The sequence below is a fragment of the Cervus elaphus genome, chromosome 18 (genome assembly GCF_910594005.1).
Source record: "Cervus elaphus chromosome 18, mCerEla1.1, whole genome shotgun sequence".
Lineage (NCBI taxonomy): Eukaryota > Metazoa > Chordata > Mammalia > Artiodactyla > Cervidae > Cervus > Cervus elaphus.
This window is the reverse complement of record NC_057832.1, coordinates 123,074,214-123,099,634: the sequence shown is the minus strand read 5'-3', so window position 1 is coordinate 123,099,634 and position 25,421 is coordinate 123,074,214. Positions and strand designations below refer to the sequence as shown.

The 25,421-nt window shown below is 42.4% G+C and overlaps 1 protein-coding gene across 5 annotated transcripts in view; it reads left to right on the top strand.

Annotated features, from left to right (window-relative positions):
* The window catches only part of LMBR1 (limb development membrane protein 1), a 134,300-nt gene that overhangs the window by 65,330 nt on the left and 43,549 nt on the right, over positions 1-25,421 (top strand). For 4 of the 5 annotated variants that reach the window (XM_043871948.1, XM_043871944.1, XM_043871945.1 and 1 more), the window contains 4 exons: positions 7,941-8,067; positions 8,563-8,631; positions 9,443-9,507; positions 14,134-14,206. In XM_043871948.1, coding sequence (XP_043727883.1) covers positions 7,941-8,067; positions 8,563-8,631; positions 9,443-9,507; positions 14,134-14,206 — 334 coding nt within the window. Of the gene's footprint in view, positions 1-6,752; positions 6,881-7,940; positions 8,068-8,562; positions 8,632-9,442; positions 9,508-14,133; positions 14,207-25,421 lie in introns of those variants that run through there. The other variant, XM_043871947.1, reaches the window with a different exon arrangement.

Here is a 25,421-nt window from a genome sequence, read left to right as displayed (position 1 = left end):
TATATGTATAATAAACTGCAGAGAATATTAACATTAAAAAGCATTTCATTCTAGAGTTTTAACAATGCTTTCCATAAAGCTATTTTCTTTGACTTGGGACCAAAACTCTTTTTGTCTCTCCTTTTAATGATTACTTTGGGAGCAAAGGGGGAAATGTTTGACTCTCTAGGGATGCTTGTTTGTAGTTTTTTCATGGTTGAAAATAATTAATACCTGCCTTTATTTTCTGTTCTTTATTAGTACTTCTATCGATCTTACCCAGACGACTGCGTGTATGCTTGGTGCTGTCTTGATGTCATGCTGAGCAAACCTTATCTTAATGTTACTAAGAGACCCTTTTTGTTAAATGGAAACAATGGCTTGATATTTATTTTAAATGTTCTGTGAATGTAGAAATTTTTCCCAGGCTTTCCTGATGGGTGGAGACATAGTATATAAAGTGGTGTTTACATACCTTCCAAGAGGTCAAGATGTCCATGCAAAACCTTGTTTAAATGTTCATCACCATAGAAACATATCAGTTTACTATTAGAGCTTTTGTAAATATATTGTGATTTTTCACTTCATTGATGTTCAGTACAGAGCATTTAATGTGTAATTGACCAGCACCAAAATTTGGTGTTTAGCCTTTACTAGCCTATTTAATCTAATTTGAACTGTTAAATGTTGAGATAGTTGTAATTTCCAGAGTAATACTGGTATGAAACTAAAGTAATTAAGTATATAGCTTACTTTTCTTAAAAACAATGTTTCCTTGGCGGAAAGAAAGTAGTTTGTTTTGAAGTTTTATTTTATTTTTTTACTAATACACTGAGTGCTTATTATACTATGATTTCAATAAAAGGGATGGTGTTTCATTAAGGTAACTGAGATTTATGTTTTTTGGGGCTGGGTTAGACAAATATTTATAAAAATATTACGAAGTTCATGAAATCCTAGTACTGTATGGCATAGTACAACATTCAGAATTCTGTGATTAAGTGTTACTGTTGATGATGTGTAGTTCGGTGATCTTATATTCTGGAGACATTTCTTACTTTATAAGATGAACAGTGGGAACCTGCTTCCACTCTGACAGTGTTTGCCGCTTTGTTGATTGCAGGATGTTTCAGTCTGTTATGCTGACATCTGGCACATCTTTTAGCTCAGCGTATGCAAGAATGAAGTTGATAGGGACCTTCCCCTGGGGGCGTCCTAGCCCCTGATTCTGACTCCTAATGGAAAAATGAGCAGTAGGCATAGTTTTTTGCTTATATGCTGTCCTGCTGGTGATTAATGGTAGTGATAAAAGCTCTCACAATGCTTTTCATTTCTTTGCAAACAGAACCACACACAAAAGTTTAAAAAACTCCACACTACATGCCACAAAGCCTGTACTCTTTAGGCTTTGCACTATTTTAGTGTTCTAAAGAAAGGTATGATAACAGTTTGTGTATTTTTGAGACATGAGCCAGTCGATGCTAAATGAACAAATGAAGTCTGATTATTTATAGTCCCTTCACCCTTTCTGTCTCTATTCTGATTTTGTTGACGGTGGAAAATGTGCCAAATTGCATTTAATGAACAGATTTGTTATGTTTTTCTGTTGGTTTTGCTAAAGTTCATAAGTGTGAAACTTAATTGATTTCAAATTGGGCTGATTTTATTCCATTTAATCATAAAAAGGGAATAAAATTAACAAAAGGAAAACAGTTATCCTAGCCTCATAGTGGATCAAGTCAGTATGACAGTTTTTTTCTGATGACATCAGTCATCTTCAATATTTCATAAACAAGTATAATCATACTCTGTAATTTCAGTGACTTGCTCTGTGGCAGCCTTTTCTGTAATTCCTGAGTTACTCTTTTTAAAAAATTTAGATTAATTGAAAATGAGAAAATTTCTTTTTATGAGTTGTTACTTTGAAAAGAAATGGTGATCAATTTGAAATCAGTTTTTGAAGAGTGCATGTGCTTTGACTGCAGAGGTTTATCTGGTTAAATGTTTCTTATTTGGCTGCTTAAGCATGTGAGTGTACATTTCAGATGTTTCTTCTTGATTTTATTCATATATGTGTAATAGAAACGGCATCCTCTTGGAATGATACAGCTTGTTTCTTTTAAGAAAAACTTTCACATATAATTGTTGATCACAGAGAGATTTGTCCAGAGAATTTTATATCAAGGTTAAATTTAGGAAAATGGCCAGAAAGTACTTGAGAGTACAGAGAGTACTGAGCATGAGATTTTGTCAGAAGCAGATTATTAGCAGTCGCTCTGACCTGTGTGCGAACCAGTAGCCATGTGCGGCCATATGAGTCTAAGATAACTGAAACTCAGTAAAATTAAAAATCAGCTCTTCCGCCACAAGAGCTGCACTCTGTTACTCTGGTGCTCAGTGTAGCACACAGTTACACTGTTACCAGCTGTGTTACCAGCACACAGTTACCAGCTGTGTTATCGGGCAGCACAGAGTAGTGCGTGTCCACAGTCGCAGAGACAGCTGGTGGACAGGGCTGCTCTGTGCTGTTTAACCTGAATAGTTTGTTTGTGTCGCTGACTGTTTTGCATACTATTTAAACAGCAGAAGGAAGAGCAAGGCCCAACTTTAGGGATATACCTGTGCAGGACCTTAGGTGGAGAGTGGCACTGATGAGATTTGATCTTTACTGTTTGTTGTCACATTAATGCATCTGTTTCCCGGGTTAGCAAGTTGTGAGTACGTGTGGAGTGATCAGATTTGCATTTTGAGATGAAACACACTCCCATGCGAGATAGGCGGCAGGTCAGGGAGAGACAGGAGTGTAGATGTTGGACCAGGATGTAGCTAGGAGGCTGGGGTGTCATCCAGACAGATGCTGTGGCAGTAGAAAGAGGTGGATGAATTTGAGTCGTAATTACACGGAAGAATCGAAAGGACTTGGTGCTGGACTGGACCGGGGTCAAGGTGTGTGTGTGTGTGTGTGTGTGTGCGCGCGGTGGGGTGAGGTGCAGGAGGAAGGAAGTGACATGGGAGAATCGAGTGTATGTGTGCGCACGCGCACACATGTGTGCTGTGTGTGTGTGTTGGGGTGGGGTAGGGTGTGGAAGGAAGGGGGTGATACGGGAGAATCGAAAGGACTTTGTGCTGGACTGGACCTGGGTCTAGGTGTGTGTGGGGGGTGGGGGGAGGGGTGGGGTGGGGTGCAGCAGGAAGGAGGTGACACGGATGTTTCCAGAGTGTCTGGCAAAAACAACAAAGTGGATAATGGTGCCATTTATTGAGGTATGTGACATTGAGTAGGAGCAGGTTTAGGGGATAAAATGATGAGTTTGATTTTAGGGTTCAGTTGAAAGTTGCTGTGAGGTATCTAAGATGAGGTGATGATTAAGATTATGGACCTTGGCCTCTGTGGTGTGATTTGGACTAAAGGTATAAACTTGAGGGTTGTTGGCCACGTGAGGAGGCAAGATCATCCAGGAGAGGAGGGAGCAGTCTGTCTGGGGGACCACCTTCACAAGAATGGACGGAGGAGCCACAGGGGCTGGTAGGCAGGGATTGACAAACCCCTCAGTAAATCTGCGCATGTTAGTATTTGAGAAGCCCTGATACAGCTGGTGAAAGGCTGAACACTGAGATTGTGCCATCAGAGAAAAGGGATCTGAGATACTTTCCTTTGTAGAATGAAAGACATAGGAATGGGGACAGAAACGAAGGACGAGGGGAAGGGAGCTGAGGGGCCGTGCCGGTCGCCAACTGTGTCTCACTAAGGGAGAGGTAAGGCCAGCTGTCACGGAAGGACACGGGGTGTGAGGTTAGGACCAAGGCCAAGGAGGACATTTACATGTCTCTGAGGGAATTATTAGCCACAGATCAGCATGAGGATTGCCGGATGACATTGAGGTCCCACTTTGAAGGGTAGTATCAAAAATTTCTCTTGATTCTATAAATTTCTTGATCAATGCTGTAGCTTCCAGGTGGAATTAAACTGATCTAGTGGAAGTTAAAGGGGCCAGGAATACTAGAACATTATTGATACTGAATTATCACTAAAATGTGCTAGTTCACTATGCGGTTTAGACCAGTGAACGCAAGACTGGTTGGAAGGCTTGGGAGGCTCAGAGGAGGGGAGAGGATGAGGAGGAAGACCCAGAGCGAGGTTAGAGGGTGGGGAGATTGCAGGAGACGAGGAGGTCCTGGGCCTGAGGGGCCACTACCCCGGGTGAGGTCCCAGGGGTGGGCCCGAGAGAGGAGGGGCTCAGTTAGGTGCGTGGGCAGCTGCAGAGGGGAGGCAGGGTTCGGTGTGAGCTTCTCGGGTCCTCCGGTGGCCGGGGATGTGATAAGACGCTCTGGTGAACTGGGTGCTCACATAGCAAGAAGTCAGGCTTGTTTCTTCTAGGTTCTACATGGTAGATGGGAAAAGAGGAACATACTGGCAGTGAAAGGTGGTCTCCATTTAATTGAGAAACAGGAGTGATAGGTGAGTTCCCAAGTCTTGGAGATTCCAAACACAGAGGCAACAGTTTGAGTCATGACACCAGACTTTGCACTCAGCATGTCGCACACGTTCACTCATATAGTCCTGATAACCACCCATGAGGTAGGGTTGTCTTTAATAAACTCATTCTACAAGGGAGGAAACTGAGGCACAGTGGGGTTTAGGTGCTTGGCCAAGGTCACACAGTGGGTCAGGGATGGAGACAGGATTTGCTCCTGTGGTCTGCTACTCTGGTTGGGGCTCTTAATAAGCCTGTTCTACTGTCTGTCTCATAAACCAAACTTGGATATTTTTAAAAAAAGTTATTCTTTCGGGTTCCAGACTCTTGGACATTTATTATTTTAAGAAAATATTGAAAATTAAAGACAACATTAGTCTGTTCGCCTATATCTTAAGTCATACACATCTACTCTAAAAATTTTGGAAAATAGGACAGGGCACCAAGCGTATAAGAAAAGTAGTTCCCTGTCGCCATGGCATGTGTAGGATGGTTCCTGTCAGCTGGCCTTGCAGGGCTTGCTCTTACATGGTCACGAGAAGACCCCTTCCTACTCCACTCAGGGGAGAGGGAGCTGCACCAGGCCAGGGGTCAGCCCTTCGTGCGCTAGCTGTTGGTGCGGGGGGGCGGGGGGCTTACTTCTGCCTGTCTGAGGCCTGGGTGAGAGGGTTCACGGTTCGATCCTGGCCCTGAACCCAACCGTGTGGGCCCTTGTCTGTTCTTCCCAGAAAGCTGCCCAAAGCTGTCTGAAACTGAGACATTTCAGATGTCTGGGATCTGACATTACGGTACTTACAAGGTGACAGGTTAGTTGGCCAGCTTCACAGACACTGGCTGTAGACACAGACTCCTGGCCCGACACAGGGGACTTCACTCCTCAGCCTGCAAGTGCAGCAGCCCGCTGCTCCTGCCAGCTCTCCAGGCCCTGGGCCCCATGGGGGCGACGCGGCCCAGTGGAAGCTGTCCCTGCAGTAGGCTTTTGTCACAGCTGCGGAGCCCTGCACCAAGGGGACCCTGCAGCAAACCTGCCTGGCTTCTGCTCTGTGGGGGGATCTCCTCTTTCATGCTATAAAGGAGGCAGACCTGCTTCAGCTTCAGAGACACCGTCTCTGCCTTCCCAGGCCATTCGCTGTGTAGATATCCTTGAAAAGGCAGTCTAGAATGAGAACTGCCCACCTCTGCTGGTGAGATAGATGCTCAGACGTGGGAGAGAACCGTGGAGCATTGCCTTCCAACACAGAGAAACAGATTTGATGAAAAACAAATTGAATTGCTAAGAAACAGTTCTTACCAGGGGCTTCCCTGGTGGCTCAGTTGGTAAAAGAATCCATCTGACAGATGCAGGAGATTCAAGAGACTCTGGTTTGATCCCTGAGTCGGGAAGATCTCCTAGAGAAGGAAATGGCAACCTACTCCAGTATTCTTGGCTGGGAAATCCCATGGACAGAGGAACCTGGTGGGCTACAGTCCATGGGGTCACAAGAGGTAGACACGACTTAGCGACTAAATCACCACCAGTTCTTACCAAAATGTCAGAGGAAGTATGTAAGTCTTACTGGTGACTGATTCCCCAAATTTATTATCATTACAGCACTTACTATAACTTAATGTTATGTTATTGTAATTGCTGGCTATAATTGTAGCATATTATTGTAGTAAAATGCCCTGTTTTTGGACATCAAATCTCATAGTTCTGAGTAACACTGTTGTTTAGCTCATGTGTCTTGACACTTCCGACACGTGTTATGTGTTTTGTGAGCTCAGATGTTCCTGTGGGCTAGTTGGAGGCTAGCAGGATTTGGGCTGCAGTCAGAGGCAGGAAGAGATGAAGCTGAAATTGTAATTCACTCCAGAGCCTACTCGTTTTATCTGTTTTATTTATAGACTTTCCAGATCATATTTAAGGTGTAATTAAAAGATTCTTGCTTAGAAAGAGGAAGAGGGGGAAAAGAAATCAGTGCTAAAAGGTAGTGGTCATGTTTTGGTATCCTAAGTGGTTTGAAAGTTGTGAAGTGTAGGCTCAGAGAGTTCTTCCGAAAAGCAGAAGTGTATTTTTTAATAGTTTGCTTTGTGACTGCTCTTGTTTCCTCTCACTTGAGTCATAGCTACTGTGAGAGCTAATGTGTAAAGTCAGGTGCAGGTTGCCATCACTCTGGTTCACCAGCCTCCCTTGCTCTGAGCACATAAGGGACACTGACTCTTAACTCTGAAGAAGTGAAGTGAAGGTCGCTCAGTCTTGTCCGACTCTCTGCGACCCCATGGACTATACAGTCCATGGAATTCTCCAGGCCAGAATACTGGAGTGGGTAGCCTTTCCCTTCTTCAGGGATTCTTCCCAACCCAGAGATTGAACCCAGGTCTCCCGCATTGCAGGCGGATTCTTTACCAGATACGTTTTAACCTGTGAGGGGCCACCCTGTGGTAAGGTAAGTCTGCGTCATCACTTCAGGCTGGGATTGCTTGGCCGTGGCTTCATGATGTTTCCTTTCTTACTGAATTTGAGGAGCTGTGATTTAACTGCAACCTAATTTTCAGAAATTAGAAAGCAACATTTAGAGCAAAATTGAAATAAGTCTATATTTTAGATTTTATATATAGCTCATATCTTTAGACTTTTTAATATGGAAGGAAATATGTGATTTGAGAAACATGGATATACTTAATATTTTGTTATGTTAGATGTAAAATAGTGTATTACAGTATAAAATAACAATATGAATATTTACATTTAAGTACAGATTCAGTCATTTGATGACTTTTTAAGAATATGAGGAAGTTTTTCTTTTTTTTTGCCTAGTCCCCTAGGTTTCAAATTTAAGTTGGCCTCTTGTTTGGCCCTGAGGTCAGAACTTGTTTTATATATTTAAAATTGTAGACAATAATTATTTATTATGTTCCATCCTAGTGGATTTAGTGAAAAATTCAATCTAATGTGGACAAAGCAATGATGTTTAACTGATATAAATATTGATAACTGTCTGTTCTTGCATGGTTTCTGAGGCTGGGTCACCGTGAAGAGGCCTTCATCCGGCCACTGGAGGGCGCTGGAGGCTGTGGGGAGCCCGCAGGATTCCTGCCTTCTCCAGTAGATGGGGCTCTGTGCTCTCACCAAGTTGGGTGTTCACAGAACTGCTTGGCAGCATGCCTTAATTAGCCTTATAATCCCTTGATTAGAATCACAAATAAAAGTTCGTTAATCTACTCTCGTGGTGGAAAGTGTTAGGAAAGTAATTGTTTAAAATGGCGCTGCAAAAGGTTTTTTTAAAGAATTTTTTGGGTACTTTCTTCAAAGCTTAATGGTGTTTTACATAATTTTCAAAAGAAAAGTCAGTCTGAACATTACAAACAATAAGCAGTTAGTGTTTTTTGTCTTGCTGAGAAATATAAATTTTCTCCCTCTTCAAAGAATTTTTGTTTTCACATTGACAGAAGACTAATTGTTCATGTGATAAAATAAAAAAATTAAATCTTTGTTGTATTTTTCAGGGAATCCGAGCCCGAATTTTAGAAACTCTGGTCATGCTCATCCTCCTGGCCTTGCTTATTCTTGGGATCGTGTGGGTAGCCTCAGCACTCATTGACAATGACGCTGCCAGCATGGAATCTTTATATGGTGCGGACTGACTTGTTTAAACCAGTTTCTCTAAGGGAGACTACAGTTTGGAATATAATTACACATTCACTTTTTAAAACATTTTAATAATTCTTTGTGTATTATTATGCAATAATCCTTGTATAGTTAATCCATATTGTTAATTTACAGAATTAAAAAGTCTTTTGACATGTTTAAGGAAAGAAATGAATGTTTATGTGTTTCTTGTATGTAGAATGAGCAAGCAGCTTTTCAGACTTTTTTTTTCCCCCTTTGGTTAATTGGTTTCTGTTCTTAAAATTCCATGGAGGCTTATTTTCTCCCTCTAAACAGGTTTTGCAAAAGAGTTATTTCCTGTTCTTCTGTTTTAGATCTTTTTATTGTACAATTTAGAAATTACATGGTTTAGTAGACGAAATAGGCAATTATGATGTTTACTATACATTAATCTATAGTCAGTCTATGTCTTAATGCACAGTATTTTGGATGTACTAAAATATTTACATTTTTAAACAGATCTCTGGGAGTTCTACCTACCTTATTTATATTCCTGTATATCATTGATGGGATGCTTGTTACTTCTCTGTAAGTATTTTTCTGACATAATATTGATGGTAAAGCAGAGTTGTTCTGTGTTCTAGAAAATTATGGGCAAGTTTCCTGATGAGATTCTTTTAACAACTTGGGGATTTTTTAAAAAGTTGGCTTTTTTTGTCTGTTCAAGATAAATTTTGATAAACTGAAACCTTGAAACAATAAGATACCTTTGGTTTTCTCTAAAGAAAGCCTCTCTCACGGAGTTGGAGAGAGAAAGGGAGGGAGAGACAGAGTCAGACACGCTCCCCAACTCTCCCTGCTGCCCCTACCCCCGCCCCGGCCACAGCACCACCTTCTGCCTTTAAATGGTAATTGTCAAATTCTGTTTGATGAATTTGTGGTCTTTTTTTTTTCTTCACAATATGTTTTGTTTTACTTAAAGCATCACAGCACATCTCAGAGATACTATAAACGGATAATGTAGGTAAAATGATGTCAGTTTATCGTCGTCACTTTCAGGTAGTCTTGTCTGGTACCCAGTTCAGTTAGTATTGACACTTGAAATGCAGCCTGTTTTCTGGTTGGTTTTCTTTGATTTCTTTGAAGTGAGAGCCCTTGTTATTATTCAGCTGCTGGAGTCTGGCATCTCCTGCCCCTCCTTGGTCTTCACAAGTCTCCCTTAAGTGCAAGAATGCCCACCCTCCATGTGCCAGCCCCTAGAGCTTCTTTAGTGGTGACACTGAGGAGCCCCGTGACAGGCTTCAAACAGGCGTTTTCTCAGGGCAGGAGGCTTTAAGTTTGGCTCATTTTGGACCCGCGGTTTTTCTCCTAACTCTGAAGGAGGCTCTCTGTTCTGCAGTGTGCACTCCAGTCGGCCTCTCCCGCATGTTCACTGTCATGGGGCAGCTGCTGGTGAAGCCAACAGTGAGTATGTCGTCCTAAAGCGTCTTGTCTGTTAAATGCACACTTTCACATTTGAACATCTCTCAGGTTCTAAACTAGCATTCAGAAACAGAATATTTTTATATGTTGATGCCCCAAATTGCTATTGTATTGTTTTCATCTTTCTCATCTTTGACAAACAAATTTGTTTTTGCTCTTGAAATGCACAGTATAGGCATACAGGTAAAAATGCTTCTAACAGATTTGAAGACAAAATGTACAGATATTTAGAGGTTTTTTAAGTGTCCATTATCTTATATTTCATGGGGTCACAAAGAGTTGGACATGACTGAGCAACTGAACTGAACTGATCTTATATCAAATAGTGACTCTTTGATGTTTCAAACTTTACTATATATATTCTTTGAATTATAAAGCAGTTATTTCCTGAAAATTTGTCTGCATATTATATCTTGATTAATTGAATTATACCTTTCCCTTTAATATCAGAAATACTGTATATTCATTTTAAAATAATTTTCAGTTGATAGTAGTTTTGATGATTTTTTTCCTAAGTTGCTTTGGCTTCTGGGCTTCCTCAGTGGCCCAGTGATGAAGAATCTGCCTGCATTGCAGGAGACACAGGAGATGCAAGTTCGATCCCTGGGTTGGGAAGGTCCCCTGGAGGAGGGAGTGGCAGCCCACTCCAGTATTTTTGTCAGTAAAATCCCATGGACAGAGGAGCCTGGTGAGCTCCAGTCCCTGGGGTCACAGAGAGTTGGGTATGGCTGAAGCGACTGTACACACACACACACACTTTGGCTTGTAGCTATTTTGTCAAGTATTTAACTATGAAAATAATTCTTACCTATATCTGGAGAGTTTGTCACGTCCATTATTTTCCTGGATCATCATTGCCTACATACTCCAGTGTAAACTGTGCACATGTAAGAAGGCCTTTCACCCCTGTCCACCCTGAGTTTACCGGTAGCCACCCCTCCTGCCGTGGCCTCCCTGGTGTCTGTGATTCCGGTCAGTCTCCCAGCTGACGTGCTGTGCCCGAATATGCTGGATTCTCCCCCTTTCCCAGGCCTGGCGAGGGCCTTGCTCTCGCCACTGCCTCCTGCCTGCCTCGGCCACCTGGCAGCGTCTGAAGCCCTGGCTCTGACACCAGCCCTGAACCCTGCCTCACTTCTCTCAGCTACGATAGTGAAGCTTCTCGCTTTGCATTTCCATATTCCCCTTTGTCTGTGTTTCACTAGTTGTACTTATTAAATTATCGTGGTTATATGTTTTCTTTCTTGTCAGGGTGATTCATCAAGGGAAAGAAGCTGAGAATATCATAGTAGACATTCTTTTAGGAAATGTTTGCTTAATTTTGAACGTTTTTTTTTTAATGGCAATCTTCATATTTTTTAAAAATAAAAACAGGTTTTTTTACCTGCTATGTAAATGTGCACACACTCATATATAATACACATGCTATTAAATCTTGAAATTTGCTTCCCTCTTAAAGAGGTTTTGTGACACGGCATTCATTTAGTTTCTTACTAATTCTCTGGATATTTTTTTTTTTTTTTTTTGATCTCTCTCTCTGTTTCTACTTTCTGCCCCCTAAACTAGGCAAATGTTTCAAGTTCTATCCTTGGGCTAATGGGCTCTGCTCTGTTTTCCTGAGCATTCTGCCACTTCCACCTCACTTCTAAATGTCTAATTCTAGTGAGAAAAAGATAATGAATACAAACTACAGTATATTTTAAATGCTATAATTGAATACCCCATGGAGTTGAAAACACAACAGATAAAGAATCAAACTACTTATCTCCCCTCCCCAAAATTATTTTCTCCCAAACTTGTCTGTTGTTAATAACATCTTCAGACTTTTCTTATTCTTAACATCTCGTAATAATGGTTATGTATTTAGTAATTAAGTATTTGCTGTGTGTGTGCACTGCATACTTCATTTAATTTCATTTTTCAAAATTTCATTTAATCCTGATGATAAGCCCATAAGTTGGGTGATGGTGTTCTTATTTTATGCTTGAATTATCTGCAGTTCAGGGAGATCAGTTAGCTTGTACAAGATCACATATCTGAGAGGATGGGGCAGGGCTGGAACCCAGAGGCTCTTCTCGGAGCTGGGACTCTGGGCCACTGCTTGTGCTACAATAAGAACAAGAGTTTGCGCCCTTCTGTTGCTGAGGGAACCTTGTACCTCCCCGCCTGGGTGTTCTGCTTGTCATTTGCTCTGATCTGAATGCCTTTTCTCTTTTTGGTAAATGAAGCTACCAGGTACTATGCTACTACCATCAAAAACATTTGTGAAGACTTTTTCCTTCCCAAACAGAAGCTGGGAATCTTTCTTCCTCCGAACTTCTGTAACATTTTATTTTAGCTTCATTTATGACTTTGATTTCAGTTCTATAATTTTTTTTTTCATGTCTTTCCTGAACATAGAATATAAGCTGTTTGAAGTCAAGGACTTAAGTCCGATCCATATTTAGGTCCCCATCAGCCCAGACTGGCTAAGAGCACAGGCTTTGAAGGCAGATAACTTTCCTTTGCCGGACCTTTGTTTGGTGGCATGTTACAGGGTGGGGTGAGAGCAGTCTGTTTTTCACAGGGTTGCTGTGGAATGATGGGATGAAGCACGCCAGCCCTCACGGAGACACCTGTGCTTCTCGTTGTCACTCACTCACACCAACACGTCCCTATGGTGGTGAGCCGTCAGTGGGCAGCTGCACAGCGAGAAGAAATCCTTCGTGTGTGGTGTTGTTCTTTAGTTGCTCAATCATTTCTGACTCATTTGTGACCCCACGGACTGTAGCCCACCAGGCTCCTCTGTCCATAGGATTTTCCTGGTAAGATTACTGGAGTGGGTTGCCGTTTCCTTCTCCAAGGGATCTTCCCAGCCCAGGGCTTTAACCCAGGTCTTCTGTTTGGCAAGCAGATTCTTTTTGGCTGAGCCACCAGGGAAGGCCCCTTTGTATGTTTTAGACCTGAGAACAGTAAAAAGTGTCTATTGTGGTCCAAACAGTAGAACAGTAGAAAGTGGTGAGAACGTTGGTGGAAAAGGAACTTCGTATTGTGGCCCACAGAGGTGTGGCCCATGCTCTCCCCACGCACGAAGTCTGCCTTGGATGACTCAGCCCCATTCATAGCCCCCACCTGGGTCTTCGCATAGACACACGAGTGTGTCGTGTCCTCAGCAAAGCCCTCACTGGCCCCGTTCACGGCCTCCCCTGGGGCTTCCATGGACCCGTTCTTCCTCCAGAGACGGGAGTGTCGGGGCCTCGGCTGCTGCGGGAGGACCCCCACTTCTTCCCGTTCCTCCCGGGTTCACAAGATGGCCATCTCTTACAATTACTTGTTTCTTACTATATATTCTTATTTTATTATTTTATTTTGTTTTCAGCTCTTGGCCATCAATATTTGTTCAAATACTGGGAATTATTGGATTGCTTGATACTTGATAGGGATTGCATAATTGAAACTCCTTTTTCTGAAAATGCCTCGTCAAGAAAGGATATATGTATTAATATATAGGATTTCCATCCTTTTGTTTTGTCCATCAACTCACAGTTTATTGTTTTGCTGAGAAATAAGTAGTTTGGGGTTGAAGGACACAACATTAATAACAGCTCTGGGTTTCTTTCAGAGTTTTTCCAGAGCTAGGAAGATACTTAGGATTGGCTCAGGGAGGCCAGTTGTGATGAGTTCAGTTCAGTTGCTCAGTCGTGTCCGACTCCTTGCGACCCCATGGACTGCAGCACTCCAGGCTTCCCTGTCCATCACCAACTCCCGGAGTTTACCCAAACTCATGTCCATCGAGTTGGTGATGCTATCCAACCATCTCATCCTCTGTTGCCCCCTTCTCCTCCCGCCTCCAATCTTTCCCAGCATCAGGGTCTTTTCTGAGGAGTCAGTTGTTTTCATCAGGTGGCCAAACTGATAATAAATTTCCCACCTGTGATAATAAAGCTTTTAGGTTTTATCAGCAATGAAGACAGTGCAAAGAATATCCCATATAAATTGGCTGTTGATGAGTGGGTTTTTCTGGTGGTTGTTTTTACTAGCGTTGTATGCTCTGGTAGTGAGTGTGTGTATTCAGCACTCTGTCTCTAGGGTTCAGTCTGTGGGGTGATTTTCATAATCCCAGTGTTTAATATTTGTGGACATCTTTTAGTATACGAAGATGATGTAAATGGAAAGTATGAACGGTAGTGATTTCATTTATGGATTTCTTGTTCTACACATTGTGCAGGTTAATGTATTAATAGATGAGAAACCATTATTGGACTGGGTGATTTGCTCCTTCCAGCTCCAGAGAATTGGCTTGGGCACGAAGAGACTACTGCATTCAGTTTTTTGGATGTTTAGAATGCTTGCATTTGTGTGCCTTGGAGAGAGTTGCAGAGTTCTTTCATTCTTTAAACTGAAACAACCCCAATTTAGATGTATGTAGATTTTATGAGAATCAGCTTTCAATTTGCTTAGTTCTGTACTAAGACTTTTTACTTAATTTGAAAATAGAATAGTTTGAGCATTTTTATTTTAGATTCTTATTAATTTTGAATGGTTGTCTAAATTATAGGCCAAGTAGCCTAAATATTCTCATAAACACTGCTTTTGTAATGTATTATTCAATAGTGTGGGCTTTACATTTAGATTCTTGAAGACCTGGATGAGCAGATTTATATCATTACCCTCGAGGAAGAAGCACTCCAGAGACGACTCAGTGGTATGTATTTGTTATATTTATTACATATTTAGACCAGAATAAAACATTAGTTAATTCTAAAAAGATGGATAATTGAGGGGAGAAAGACAAGCCCCTCAGTCCCTTGTGCTGTTGCCCGAGGCTGAGACGTAAGAGGAGCACGTGAACTTCCCAGGTGAGGGCAGGTGTGCTGAGGAGCTGGGTCAGGTCCCCCCTCAGTGAAAGTCGCTGTGATCTGGCAGGGTCAGTTCAGCGCCTAGACACTGAGGCGTGTCTGTCCTCCACCAGATCCTCACGCATGACGGGTGTCAGGACTTAGAGTTACTGGCGTGTTGCAGGTCTGTCTGAGCGGCTGTAACGTCCCTTCCTTGTGTCTCTCCTGTTGGTAGAAAGCGGTGTTTCTTCTGTGAGAAGGGGCCAGATTAGATTGCTGTACTGAGGAACTCTGTCTTCATTCTGGGATACTGTTCATTACCAGCTGATAACCACATAAGCCTGTCAAAGACTTTAAAATTTAAATTTTCGTTACGGATCATTTTTGGCTTCAAATGATGAACCAGTAAAGAAAAGAGTAATGATAGTTTAACAGAGAAATGACATAGTAAAATGTTTTATTTTACTCAAATGATTTTCACCCTGCACTCTTTTCTCCTACGGAGTTTTCTTTTAAATGTTGAAAACCTCCCACCAAGATCAGATTATTAATAGCTAACTATATTTTACAATCATAATTCAAGAATAGGTATAAAATGGAAGGTTACTTTAACTACACAATATTGAGAAATGGGAAGAAAGATATCTACTTTCTTCAGTTACAGATAGTGAATTTAAATCATCAACCCCAAAATGTTGATATTAGACATTCTTAGATCAAAGAATTTTGGATTGTATCTATTCTAGAGAATTCTTCTCAGTAATAATTATATACTTTGATACTGATAGCTTTTAGATTGGAACTACATGTATCTTTTGTTCTTCTAACTTTATTAAAGCTATTTTAACATTTAAACCTATTTAACTTAAGAATTATAACTTTAATCAATACTGTCAGCTTTATAATATTTCATTAAAGTAGTTAATATTGTAATGAACTTGTCTTATTTAGATAATCACGCCATTGTATACTAAATCTGCCTGGATCATTCAGAATCCATGTCTAGCTGCCCCCTGCAGTGTGGGGTTATGTCTCAGCTTATATACAATATCATTCTGTCTTACAGATCAGGAGGCTCAGATCTAGGAAGGGTAAAATACATTGCTCTGTGAATTAAAGAATTTGAAGTAAGGCTAATCAAAAGAAACCCCAAAATGTAGGCTTTTCTCACTGTGTCCTTCAACAGTGGAGGAAGAAAAGTCTCTCCAGAATGTCTCTAGATCCTTAGCTCCTCAAATAAAAAGTGGCTCCGTTAGAGCTAAGGAAACGGAAGAGGAAACACTTGCCGGGAGTTTAAGGTAGGATACAGTGAGGCAAAGCCAAAGTAACCAGGACATCCAGCTAACTCAGTAATGGTGTAGCTTGCAGGGGATTGAGGGTGATATGATCTGCGACTTCCTGGCAGTCCTTTGCCTTCCAGGGCAGGGGACGCAGGTTTGATCCCTGGTCGGGGAACTAAGATCCCCTGTGCCCTGCAGGCAGAAACCCAAGAGGTAAAACAAGCAATATTGTAACAAATTCAGTAAAGACTTAAAAAAAGATGATATGATTGCCAGTGCTAAGTGTACTTTTATTTTCTGCCATTTCGGGAGGCCATGCACTACTTCTGACTGTCGGTGGTCGTTAAGAATCTTTCCAGTGAGACTGTGTGTTGGGATATGTTGAGATAAAGCTTTGCTCTTTGCTGCTGGTTAGCACTGTGGACTGTTGAAGGTGGAATATAGAGGGTTCTGAAGCAAAATGGACATTTTGATTAATACAGATTAAGAGTTATGAGCTTCAGTAAGTATATTTGTCAGTTGTGCAGAAGGAAGAAAAGCCAAGATGGAACAAAACCCTATTTTGTAATTTGCTATTTAAGAAAATGTAGATCATAGGAGGTTAGTAGGGCTTTCCCAGTGGCTCAGTGGGTAAAGAATCTGCCTGCAGTGTAGGAGACACAGGAGGTGTGAGTTTGATCCTTGGGTTGGGAAGATCCCCTGGAGGAGGAAATGGCAACCCACTCCAGTGTTCTTGCCTGGAGAATCCCGTGGACAGAGGAGCCTGTGGGTGATAGTCCAAAGGGTTGCAGAGTCAGACGTGACTGAGCACACGTGTACTACTAGGAGGTTAGTAACGGCAGTCACCCCATGGAATATATTTAATGTAGTACTCTGTCACATATATTTTGTTGTAAGAATTATCATGTATTTTAAATTATTTTTACAAAGTGAAGTTTAAGTTTTCACTCTGGGCTATTAAAAAGAATTTCAGGATAGAGTAGAAGATTTTAAAAACTACAGCTTACAGCGGTGACCCACCCCAGAACTTGTGGTGTTTTCTGAGGGCGTGCTGGCTGTGCTTTCTCGGTGCTTGTGGGCTGTGACGGGCATTGCGTGTAGCTTGGGGACATCTGCATGGTTTGCTCTGATCCCAGCTTTACGGCTACCTGATAAAACATGATACTTGATATCAAAAGGGACTTAAGTGTGGGAACAACACTATTTTGTTCTGGAAGATAAGATGACTTGTTGTGGTAGTCACTACATGCCTGAGCTCGGCCTCCATGCTGGTGTTTAGCTCATCAGCACAGCTCTGTGATGCACTGCCTGCCCGTGACTTCTCCACTGCTCCACGTTGGTGCTCGGCGCTAGAGGTTTTGTGCTTGTTAATAGTGTTGTTATTTCTTAACAGTAACAGAGTAAAGCTAACTGTGCACTGTTACAGAGAAGCCGTCCTGCTACCAGCCTGCCCCATTCTCTCCTCCCTTTACCATGCTGCTTTCTCTAAGCACCAGACAGCGTGCCCGTGAATTTAGAACCCGAGTCTTGAGACTGTGGGCTAGTTAACTGAAGAAGAGGGAGAGACATGGTGAGACTGCCTGAAGGCTGCGTCCAGTGCTGAAGGACCCGACAAGAAGTGGAGGAAGGCGTGTGCGTTTCTGGAGCAGGAGGAGCCCATGCAGTCCCGGCACTGGAGAGGGCGGGAGCGAGCGTGCCTTTTGCCCTTGGCCTCTTTCTGGTCCGGCCGAGGAGCAGGGGCTGTCCTGTGATCTCAGACTCTGGTCCGCTTGTCTGCTTGGGCCCGTTTCTGCCCCCGGTTCCCACTGTCCCCTCCGCCAGGACACCCTGCGCCAGCCCTGGGGCGGAGCGTGGACCCGGCGGCAGGACCGCAGCGCTCGGCCTTCTCTCTGTCCTGAGGACTCTCGGCTTCCCAGCAGCTCCCAGTGGGGTCCTGCTTGCCGCTCACCTGCCGGCACTGCTCCTGGAGCCTGCCTGGGCTGCCCTTGCTCTGCGTCAGGCGCTGAGTCCGTTTGTAGGCCCTGACCTGACTGGCCACTTCTCTGTTCCCAGTCACCCTCACCTCCCAGGCGAGGCCTGCTCCCTGTGAGGGGACACGGCGCCGTCTGCTCTTTGACGAGCCTCTTCTCCACGCGCCTGCGGTCCTCGGTGGTTTCGGAGCCCCACCTCTGGGAAGCCCCTGAGCGCTCGCTCCTAACTGTCCGCTCCGCGGCTTGGTGCCCGGGCCTCGTCGTGAGCCCAGTTGGCTTCTCCGGCTCACTCCCCACAGTTACCCACTGTTGACACTTTTCACACGTGCCGTGTATTTACCCTCGGGACTTCTCAGCACCGCCGCTTGCCCCCGCGTTCCAGTCGCCCCCAGGCCTCATCATAGTCGCGCTAGTGCCAGGCTGTCGTCAGAGCCAGTGCCCCTGTGCGTGCTCAGGCCCCTTCACACTCTCCGAGCCTCGGTCCAGCCTGCTCTGCATGTTCTCTGCCCTCATGGCTGTTCCCCGCTGACTGTGGCCGCCTGACGTCTCTCTTCCTGTCTGACCAGACAGTCTCCAGACGACTGCTATGTCTTCTCTTCTCTCAGACCTTCTTCACGGTCACTCTCAGCTGATACTTTGCTTCCTGTTTTGTCAAGAAAACAGAAGCTCTTGTGTCAGAACTCTGCCCCCTCGCCTGGGTTTGCCTGCGTGCGCTGCCTCTTCTGCGTACGCTGTGCCTGGCTGTCCCGCTGCTGGACCAAGGCTATGGTTGGCCCTCTCCGGTGCAGCGGCCCGCGTCTCTTTTCCCTGGCTGCAGGACAGACCTCCGGCTGGGTTGCCACCTCTCTCACAGAATCAGCTGGCTCACTGCCATCAGCATAGGAAAGTACTCTGATTTTTCTCAACAGAATGAAAGAACAAGTAAAAGAGTAAGGAAAGGAAGTGTCCACAAAAAACCAATCAGTTGATCCAAGAAAGAAGTGGAAAATTTTCATCGAGCCTGATTGAGGATTATAACTTGGGAACTCTCTCAGAAAGCTCCTTTCCTCCCGTTAGAGGTCAAAGCACAGTTGTGTGAGTTTTTGATCCAGGGCGGTACGTTAGTGACATGTTATGACCAGTTTATCTATACAGCCTTGCTCAAAGGTGAGGCTTTGAGCTCACTCCCGCCTCCGCGACTACCAGAGTGCTGGTGCCATGTTGGCTGTGACTCGTCGTCCTTATCTTGGCTCTCCTTTCTCCTGGAAATGCCGTTACTCCACCCGGCTTTCTGTCCCCTGCACGTTCCTCGCCCTCCCAGGTGGTGGGCGGCTGCTCTTCAGCCTGCGTCGCTGGGTTTCCCCGCCCCTCCCTGCCTCGGTCCTGGTGCTCCACTTTGTTTGCCTGCCCTCCCTGGCCCTGAGGCTGCTGACCCCAGCTCTGCAAGCCGGGTGTGCAGTGCTCACCCCACTGGGCTGTCCAGTGGGCGCCTTGAGCACCTCTTGTCCAGAGTCAGCTCCACAGGCCTCTGTTCACATGGGCCCGCTCCTGCAGGTGGCAGACCCGTTCTTCCAGGTGCCCAGGTGAATTCCTTGGCGGCTCTTCATTCCTCTGTGGATTCCTTCGCAAAGTTCTCGCCTCTGGCTTCAAAGCCTCTCCAGCATCTGACCATGCTTTACCCCTTGCCCCGCTGCCTCCCTGATCTGAGTGACGGCCAGTCCCTGCTGGCTGAGCTGGTGCAGATCCCCGTCGGCTCCCTGCGCCCATCCTCGGCCTGCGAGGCAGGAGAGTGCTGAGGGCCAGCCCTCCCTCACTCGTGGGTTCCCGGCTGCCCCCAGCTCCTGTGGGCGCCTTGCTGCCCCTGCCGCACAGGGCCTGTCCCGCCGGGCCCCTGCCCCATGGGCCTTCCCACGGTAAGCCCCGCGGCCAGTGCTGCCAGGCCTGCCTCCCCCGGCACTTCTTTCCCTTTCCCCTTCCTTGTTTCCACAGTGCCTTCCGGTCACTGATGTCCTGCTCATCTCTCATCCTGCCCTTTTCCCTGCCTGGAGCAGGGACTTGGCAGGCAGGGGTGTATGCTGGTTTTCTTCCTGATCCTCTGATACCACCAGGCACGTGGTGGGTTGGGAGTAAGTGGACAGATGAAAAGCACACACAGTGATTTCGTCATTTTACCATAGATGTGAAGAATGAAGAAGTGAAATTTGGTGATAGGATAAAAAACCACCACATGGAACAGTGTTTAGAAAAGCCCATTGTAGAGACCTCTGGAGACAAGCCAAGACGAGGAGCTGGAGACCGTGTGTTTGGTGTTAGTGAAGGAAAAGAAATAAAGCGATTTTCCCTCTATTGTTAAGCCATGAAATTGGAGCAGTCACAACCCATTTCTACTCCAGGACCCCTGAAGAGTAGCCCAACAGAAAGTCCCATTACATTAATCTTGGTAGAAAATCTTTTGTAATTCCTTCTCAGGATTAAGATACATATACATTAGCTTGTTTAAATGTTTAAGTCATGCGGCAGCATTAATTGAAATAATTAGCTTTCGTGTGTATAGCCTATGGGTGTACTGGGTAACTTTAGAAGTACCTAATGAACAGGAATTATTTTTTGTTGTTTAAGTTCAAAACCTTCACAGTTCTTTGAATGTGATTTATTTAAAAATATTATAGCCTTTGAACTTAATGATTCAATTCCATTTTTTATGTACTATTTTCATCTTCATGATAAAAAGTTAGTATATCACCTTTGGTGGCAATTACTTTCCTGCTTCATTCTAATCTTTTTAAAAGCTTTTTCCATTGAGGTTTGTACTAATTCTTTATTCTTAAGAGCACAGAAGATGTACTGATTTCATTTTTGTTGTATCTTAGTATTATGAAAAGTAAAAGGTTGAAAAAAACCCCTACACATCCTCATTTTTTGTGGAACTCAGTAACCTGTAGTCCTAGAATCTTGTTGTTTATCCCTCAGCCAAGTTTACCAGGCAGTCTGTGCTTGCTCAGAGTGGTGGCGTCCTGTCAGAGGCTTTCCCATCGTCACTGGAAATGTGGTTGGCTGTCTGATGTCTTTCACATACCACCCTCAATAGTGTAAGGACGCACTGGATTTCATCTCATGTCCTCTGCATTACTCTCATCTTGACTTCCCCTCGGCATTCTTTTATAGTCTTGCAATGGTTATTATGTTGGTTATACCACTGATGTAAGAGTTTCTCAGATTTACCAGACTCTGGGAATAGTAGATAGTCTGAAGTTGATCAGATACTGACTTTCATCAGGAACATACATAGCAAAGATTGTTGACACTGAATGACCCCTTTGGGGGGCAATACTGTGATAGAAGAAAGGATTTAGTAATATCTTGACTTTATGAACTAACAAAAAGAATATTAATTCTACTGGTAATACTAATTAAATGGTTTCTTTTTAGTAAGACACTGACATTTGGGTCCAAGGGTCTGAAACTGTAGGAGACATCTTGTTACAATGTATTCAGCTTCTTGGGCTATATAATCACTCCATGACAATAAAATATGGCCCAAATAGTGAGATGAAGAAGGGATGAAATGAGATGACTGAAGAGATACAGTATCAGTAGATGAAGAATACTTTGGAATAATTCAAGAGTCAAGTATCATGTATTCTTTGAAACTGAGAGAGATTGCTCTGTGTAGACGATCCAGATTTGTTAGCAGAAGAGGAGTTTAATGCACATGAACTGCTTGTGTAACCACACCCAGGTGATGATGGTGTTCCCAAGAGTAATGTGTAAAGTAATCTTAACACCTTATCTGGCTTAAGGTACACCACTACCTTGTAGCTGAAGTAGGGAAAAAAAGGGCCAAACCTTTCATTGTACAGAGTTTCATGTAATGTTCCTAAAGTTGTTTACTATTCTGCATATTGTCTGTGATCATTTTATAATGAAAGTATTTTGCATTTTCAAAATTGTGTTGGATATAAAAAAATCTCATATTACTTGGTTCAGTAACTAGCCATATTTTTGTGCATATGTCAGAAGTAAACAGAAACTATTTTAACAAATGTTAGCATTGCAAAGGGAATAGAAATGGAAGTAGAGTTTTTGAGTGTATGACTTGTCTGTCTCCTCTGTAGATGGTAATAGTGTTTGTTCATGCCCAGGTAGATGTTTTAGAGATTGCATGTCCAGGCTTCAGTTTTCAAAAGCTTTGTGGGGTCTGTCTAATCACCAGTGGCTTTATGGTGTATAGTAATTGGTGTTTGCTTAGGGAATGGAGACTGTTCATTCTATGAATTATTAGGAGTCTTGGGTTTTAACAACAAACTCGTTTGTCTAAGTGACTAGGAATAATGAAAAGTATTTGAGTGACCTCACATTCTTGGTGACAGAGATAACTTTGGTCAGTTCAAAGTACTAAATATAATCAAAATTTTAAAGAATTGCTTAGGTAATAGATTCTATAACTAGCGTTCTTTTGTCTATACACTAAATTTAAAAGTTAAATGAAACAATAAGGTATATACCAGAGGGATCTATTTTCAAGTAGTAATCATTAGAGACTAAGTTTAGGACCCTGGATTGTTTAGGGTATTGATTTGTTTAGGGAGATTGTTTTATTGCTTCATATTCTTTGAATTATTTACATAATCATTTGGAGATTTATATTGGTTTTTAGAAATGCAACATTATATATTGTACAGTAAATAGCATCTGTCCTTTAATATATGAATACATGTCAGTTAAGGCTCTCTTACATATTAAGAAAAGGTGTGAGGACAGCTTAATTGCTGAAGTGCTGGACTTTGGGAAATTCTGTTATCTTGGGAACAAAATATTTTCAATGCCACACTAGTTTTTCAGCTTAAGAATAAAGCTGGGAAAAGTTGCCGTCAGCTATTAGTTTTCCTGAATCCAAAGAGACGGGTGGGGCAGGATCAAAAATACTCATTTGATCAAAGTTATTGGCTCTGAAGGTCTTACCTGTGTAAGAAAGATGAAAGGTGTTGTTTTTATTGCATGCTAGTAACAGTGTAATTTTGAACTAATTGGTGGTGAACTGCCAATCACCTAGGGGGAATGCAAATAGATACTCTTACAATTTCCTTTGAGGTAGTGAAATCTTATGTTGAGGCTGGAAGGAAAACAGAATAATACCGTTAAATTGACCTTAAATGAGCTGCTTTGTGGTTTTCTTGGAGAATCCCTTTTTATTTTTCATGACTAGTCCAAACAGGTTTTGTCTACCAATTTGACTTATTGACTAGACAATGCTGACATTGAACATTTTAGATTCATTTTGAAATAAGGTAATGATAATACAGTTCTTTAGGATATTTTGATGATTTTGTTGTTATAACTTAAATTTGTATAACATTCCAATATTTGTTTGAGGTGTGTCATGATTCCTTACAAGAGCCATCATTTCCTTTTATACTGGAATATTCTGCCCAGACAAGCTTACTTTTCTCATGTAGGTAATGAGATATACAGTAAAAGGTGGTGATGTCTTTGAAAATTGTGTTATTCCAGATGAAAATCTAGTCATTTAGTGAAAACCATAATTTCTTTTAAGGACAATAAGAATGTATTCTTTTTTTTTTTTTTTTAATTTTTTTATTAGTTGGAGGCTAATTACTTCACAACATTTCAGTGGGTTTTGTCATACATTGATATGAATCAGCCATAGATTTACACGTATTCCCCATCCCGATTCCCCCTCCCACCTCCCTCTCCACCCGATTCCTCTGGGTCTTCCCAGTGCACCAGGCCCGAGCACTTGTCTCATGCATCCCACCTGGGCTGGGGATCTGTTTCACCATAGATAGTATACATGCTGTTCTTTTGAAATATCCCACCCTCACATTCTCCCACATAGTTCAATAGTCTGTTCTGTATTTCTGTGTCTCTTTTTCTGTTTTGCATATAGGGTTATCGTTACCATCTTTCTAAATTCCATATATATGCGTTAGTATGCTGTAATGTTCTTTATCTTTCTGGCTTACTTCACTCTGTATAAGGGGCTCCAGTTTCATCCATCTCATTAGGACTGGTTCAAATGAATTCTTTTTAACGGCTGAGTAATATTCCATGGTGTATATGTACCACAGCTTCCTTATCCATTCATCTGCTGATGGGCATCTAGGTTGCTTCCATGTCCTGGCTATTATAAACAGTGCTGCAATGAACATTGGGGTGCATGTGTCTCTTTCAGATCTGGTTTCCTCAGTGTGTATGCCCAGAAGTGGGATTGCTGGGTCATATGGCAGTTCTATTTCCAGTTTTTTAAGGAATCTCCACACTGTTTTCCATAGCGGCTGTACTAGCTTGCATTCCCACCAACAGTGTAAGAGGGTTCCCTTTTCTCCACAGCCTCTCCAGCATTTATTGCTTGTAGACTTTTGGATAGCAGCCATCCTGACTGGCGTGTAATGGTACCTCATTGTGGTTTTGATTTGCATTTCTCTAATAATGAGTGATGTTGAGCATCTTTTCATGTGTTTGTTAGCCATCTGTATGTCTTCTTTGGAGAAATGTCTGTTTAGTTCTTTGGCCCATTTTTGAATTGGGTCATTTATTTTTCTGGAATTGAGCTTCAGGAGTTGCTTGTATATTTTTGAGATTAATCCTTTGTCAGTTTCTTCATTTGCTATTATTTTCTCCCAATCTGAGGGCTGTCTTTTCACCTTACTTATAGTTTCCTTTGTAGTGCAAAAGCTTTTAAGTTTCATTAGGTCCCATTTGTTTAGTTTTGCTTTTATTTCCAATATTCTGGGAGGTGGGTCATAGAGGATCTTGCTGTGATTTATGTCGGAGAGTGTTTTGCCTATGTTCTCCTAAGTGGGCTTTATCCCAGGAATGCAAGGATTCTTTAATATCCGCAAATCAATCAATGTAATACACCACATTAACAAATTGAAAGATAAAAACCATATGATTATCTCAATAGATGCAGAGAAAGCCTTTGACAAAATTCAACACTCATTTATGATTAAAACTCTCCAAAAAGCAGGAATAGAAGGAACATACCTCAACATAATAAAAGCTACATATGACAAACCCACAGCAAGCATCACCCTCAATGGTGAAAAATTGAAAGCATTTCCCCTGAAATCAGGAACAAGACAAGGGTGCCCACTCTCACCACTACTATTCAACATAGTGTTGGAAGTTTTGGCCACAGCAATCAGAGCAGAAAAAGAAGTAAAAGGAATCCAGAGAGGAAAAGAAGTGAAACTCTCACTGTTTGCAGATGACATGATCCTCTACATAGAAAACCCTAAAGACTCTACCAGAAAATTACTAGAGCTAATCAATGAATATAGTAAAGTTGCAGGATATAAAATTAACACACAGAAATCCCTTGCATTCCTATATACTAACAATGAAAAAACAGAAAGAGAAATTAAGGAAACAATACCATTCACCATTGCAACAAAAAGAATAAAATACTTAGGAGTATATCTACCTAAAGAAACAAAAGACCTATACATAGAAAACTATAAAACACTGATGAAAGAAATCAAAGAGGACACAAACAGATGGAGAAACATACTGTGTTCATGGATTGGAAGAATCAATATTGTCAAAATGGCTATTCTACCCAAAGCAATCTATAGATTCAATGCAATCCCTATCAAGCTACCAATGGTATTTTTCACAGAACTAGAACAAATAATTTCACAATTTGTATGGAAATACAAAAAACCTCGAATAGCCAAAGTAATCCTGAGAAAGAAGAATGGAACTGGAGGAATCAACCTGCCTGACTTCAGACTATACTACAAAGCCACAGTCATCAAGACAGTATGGTACTGGCACAAAGACAGAAATATAGATCAATGGAACAGAATAGAAAGCCCAGAGATAAATCC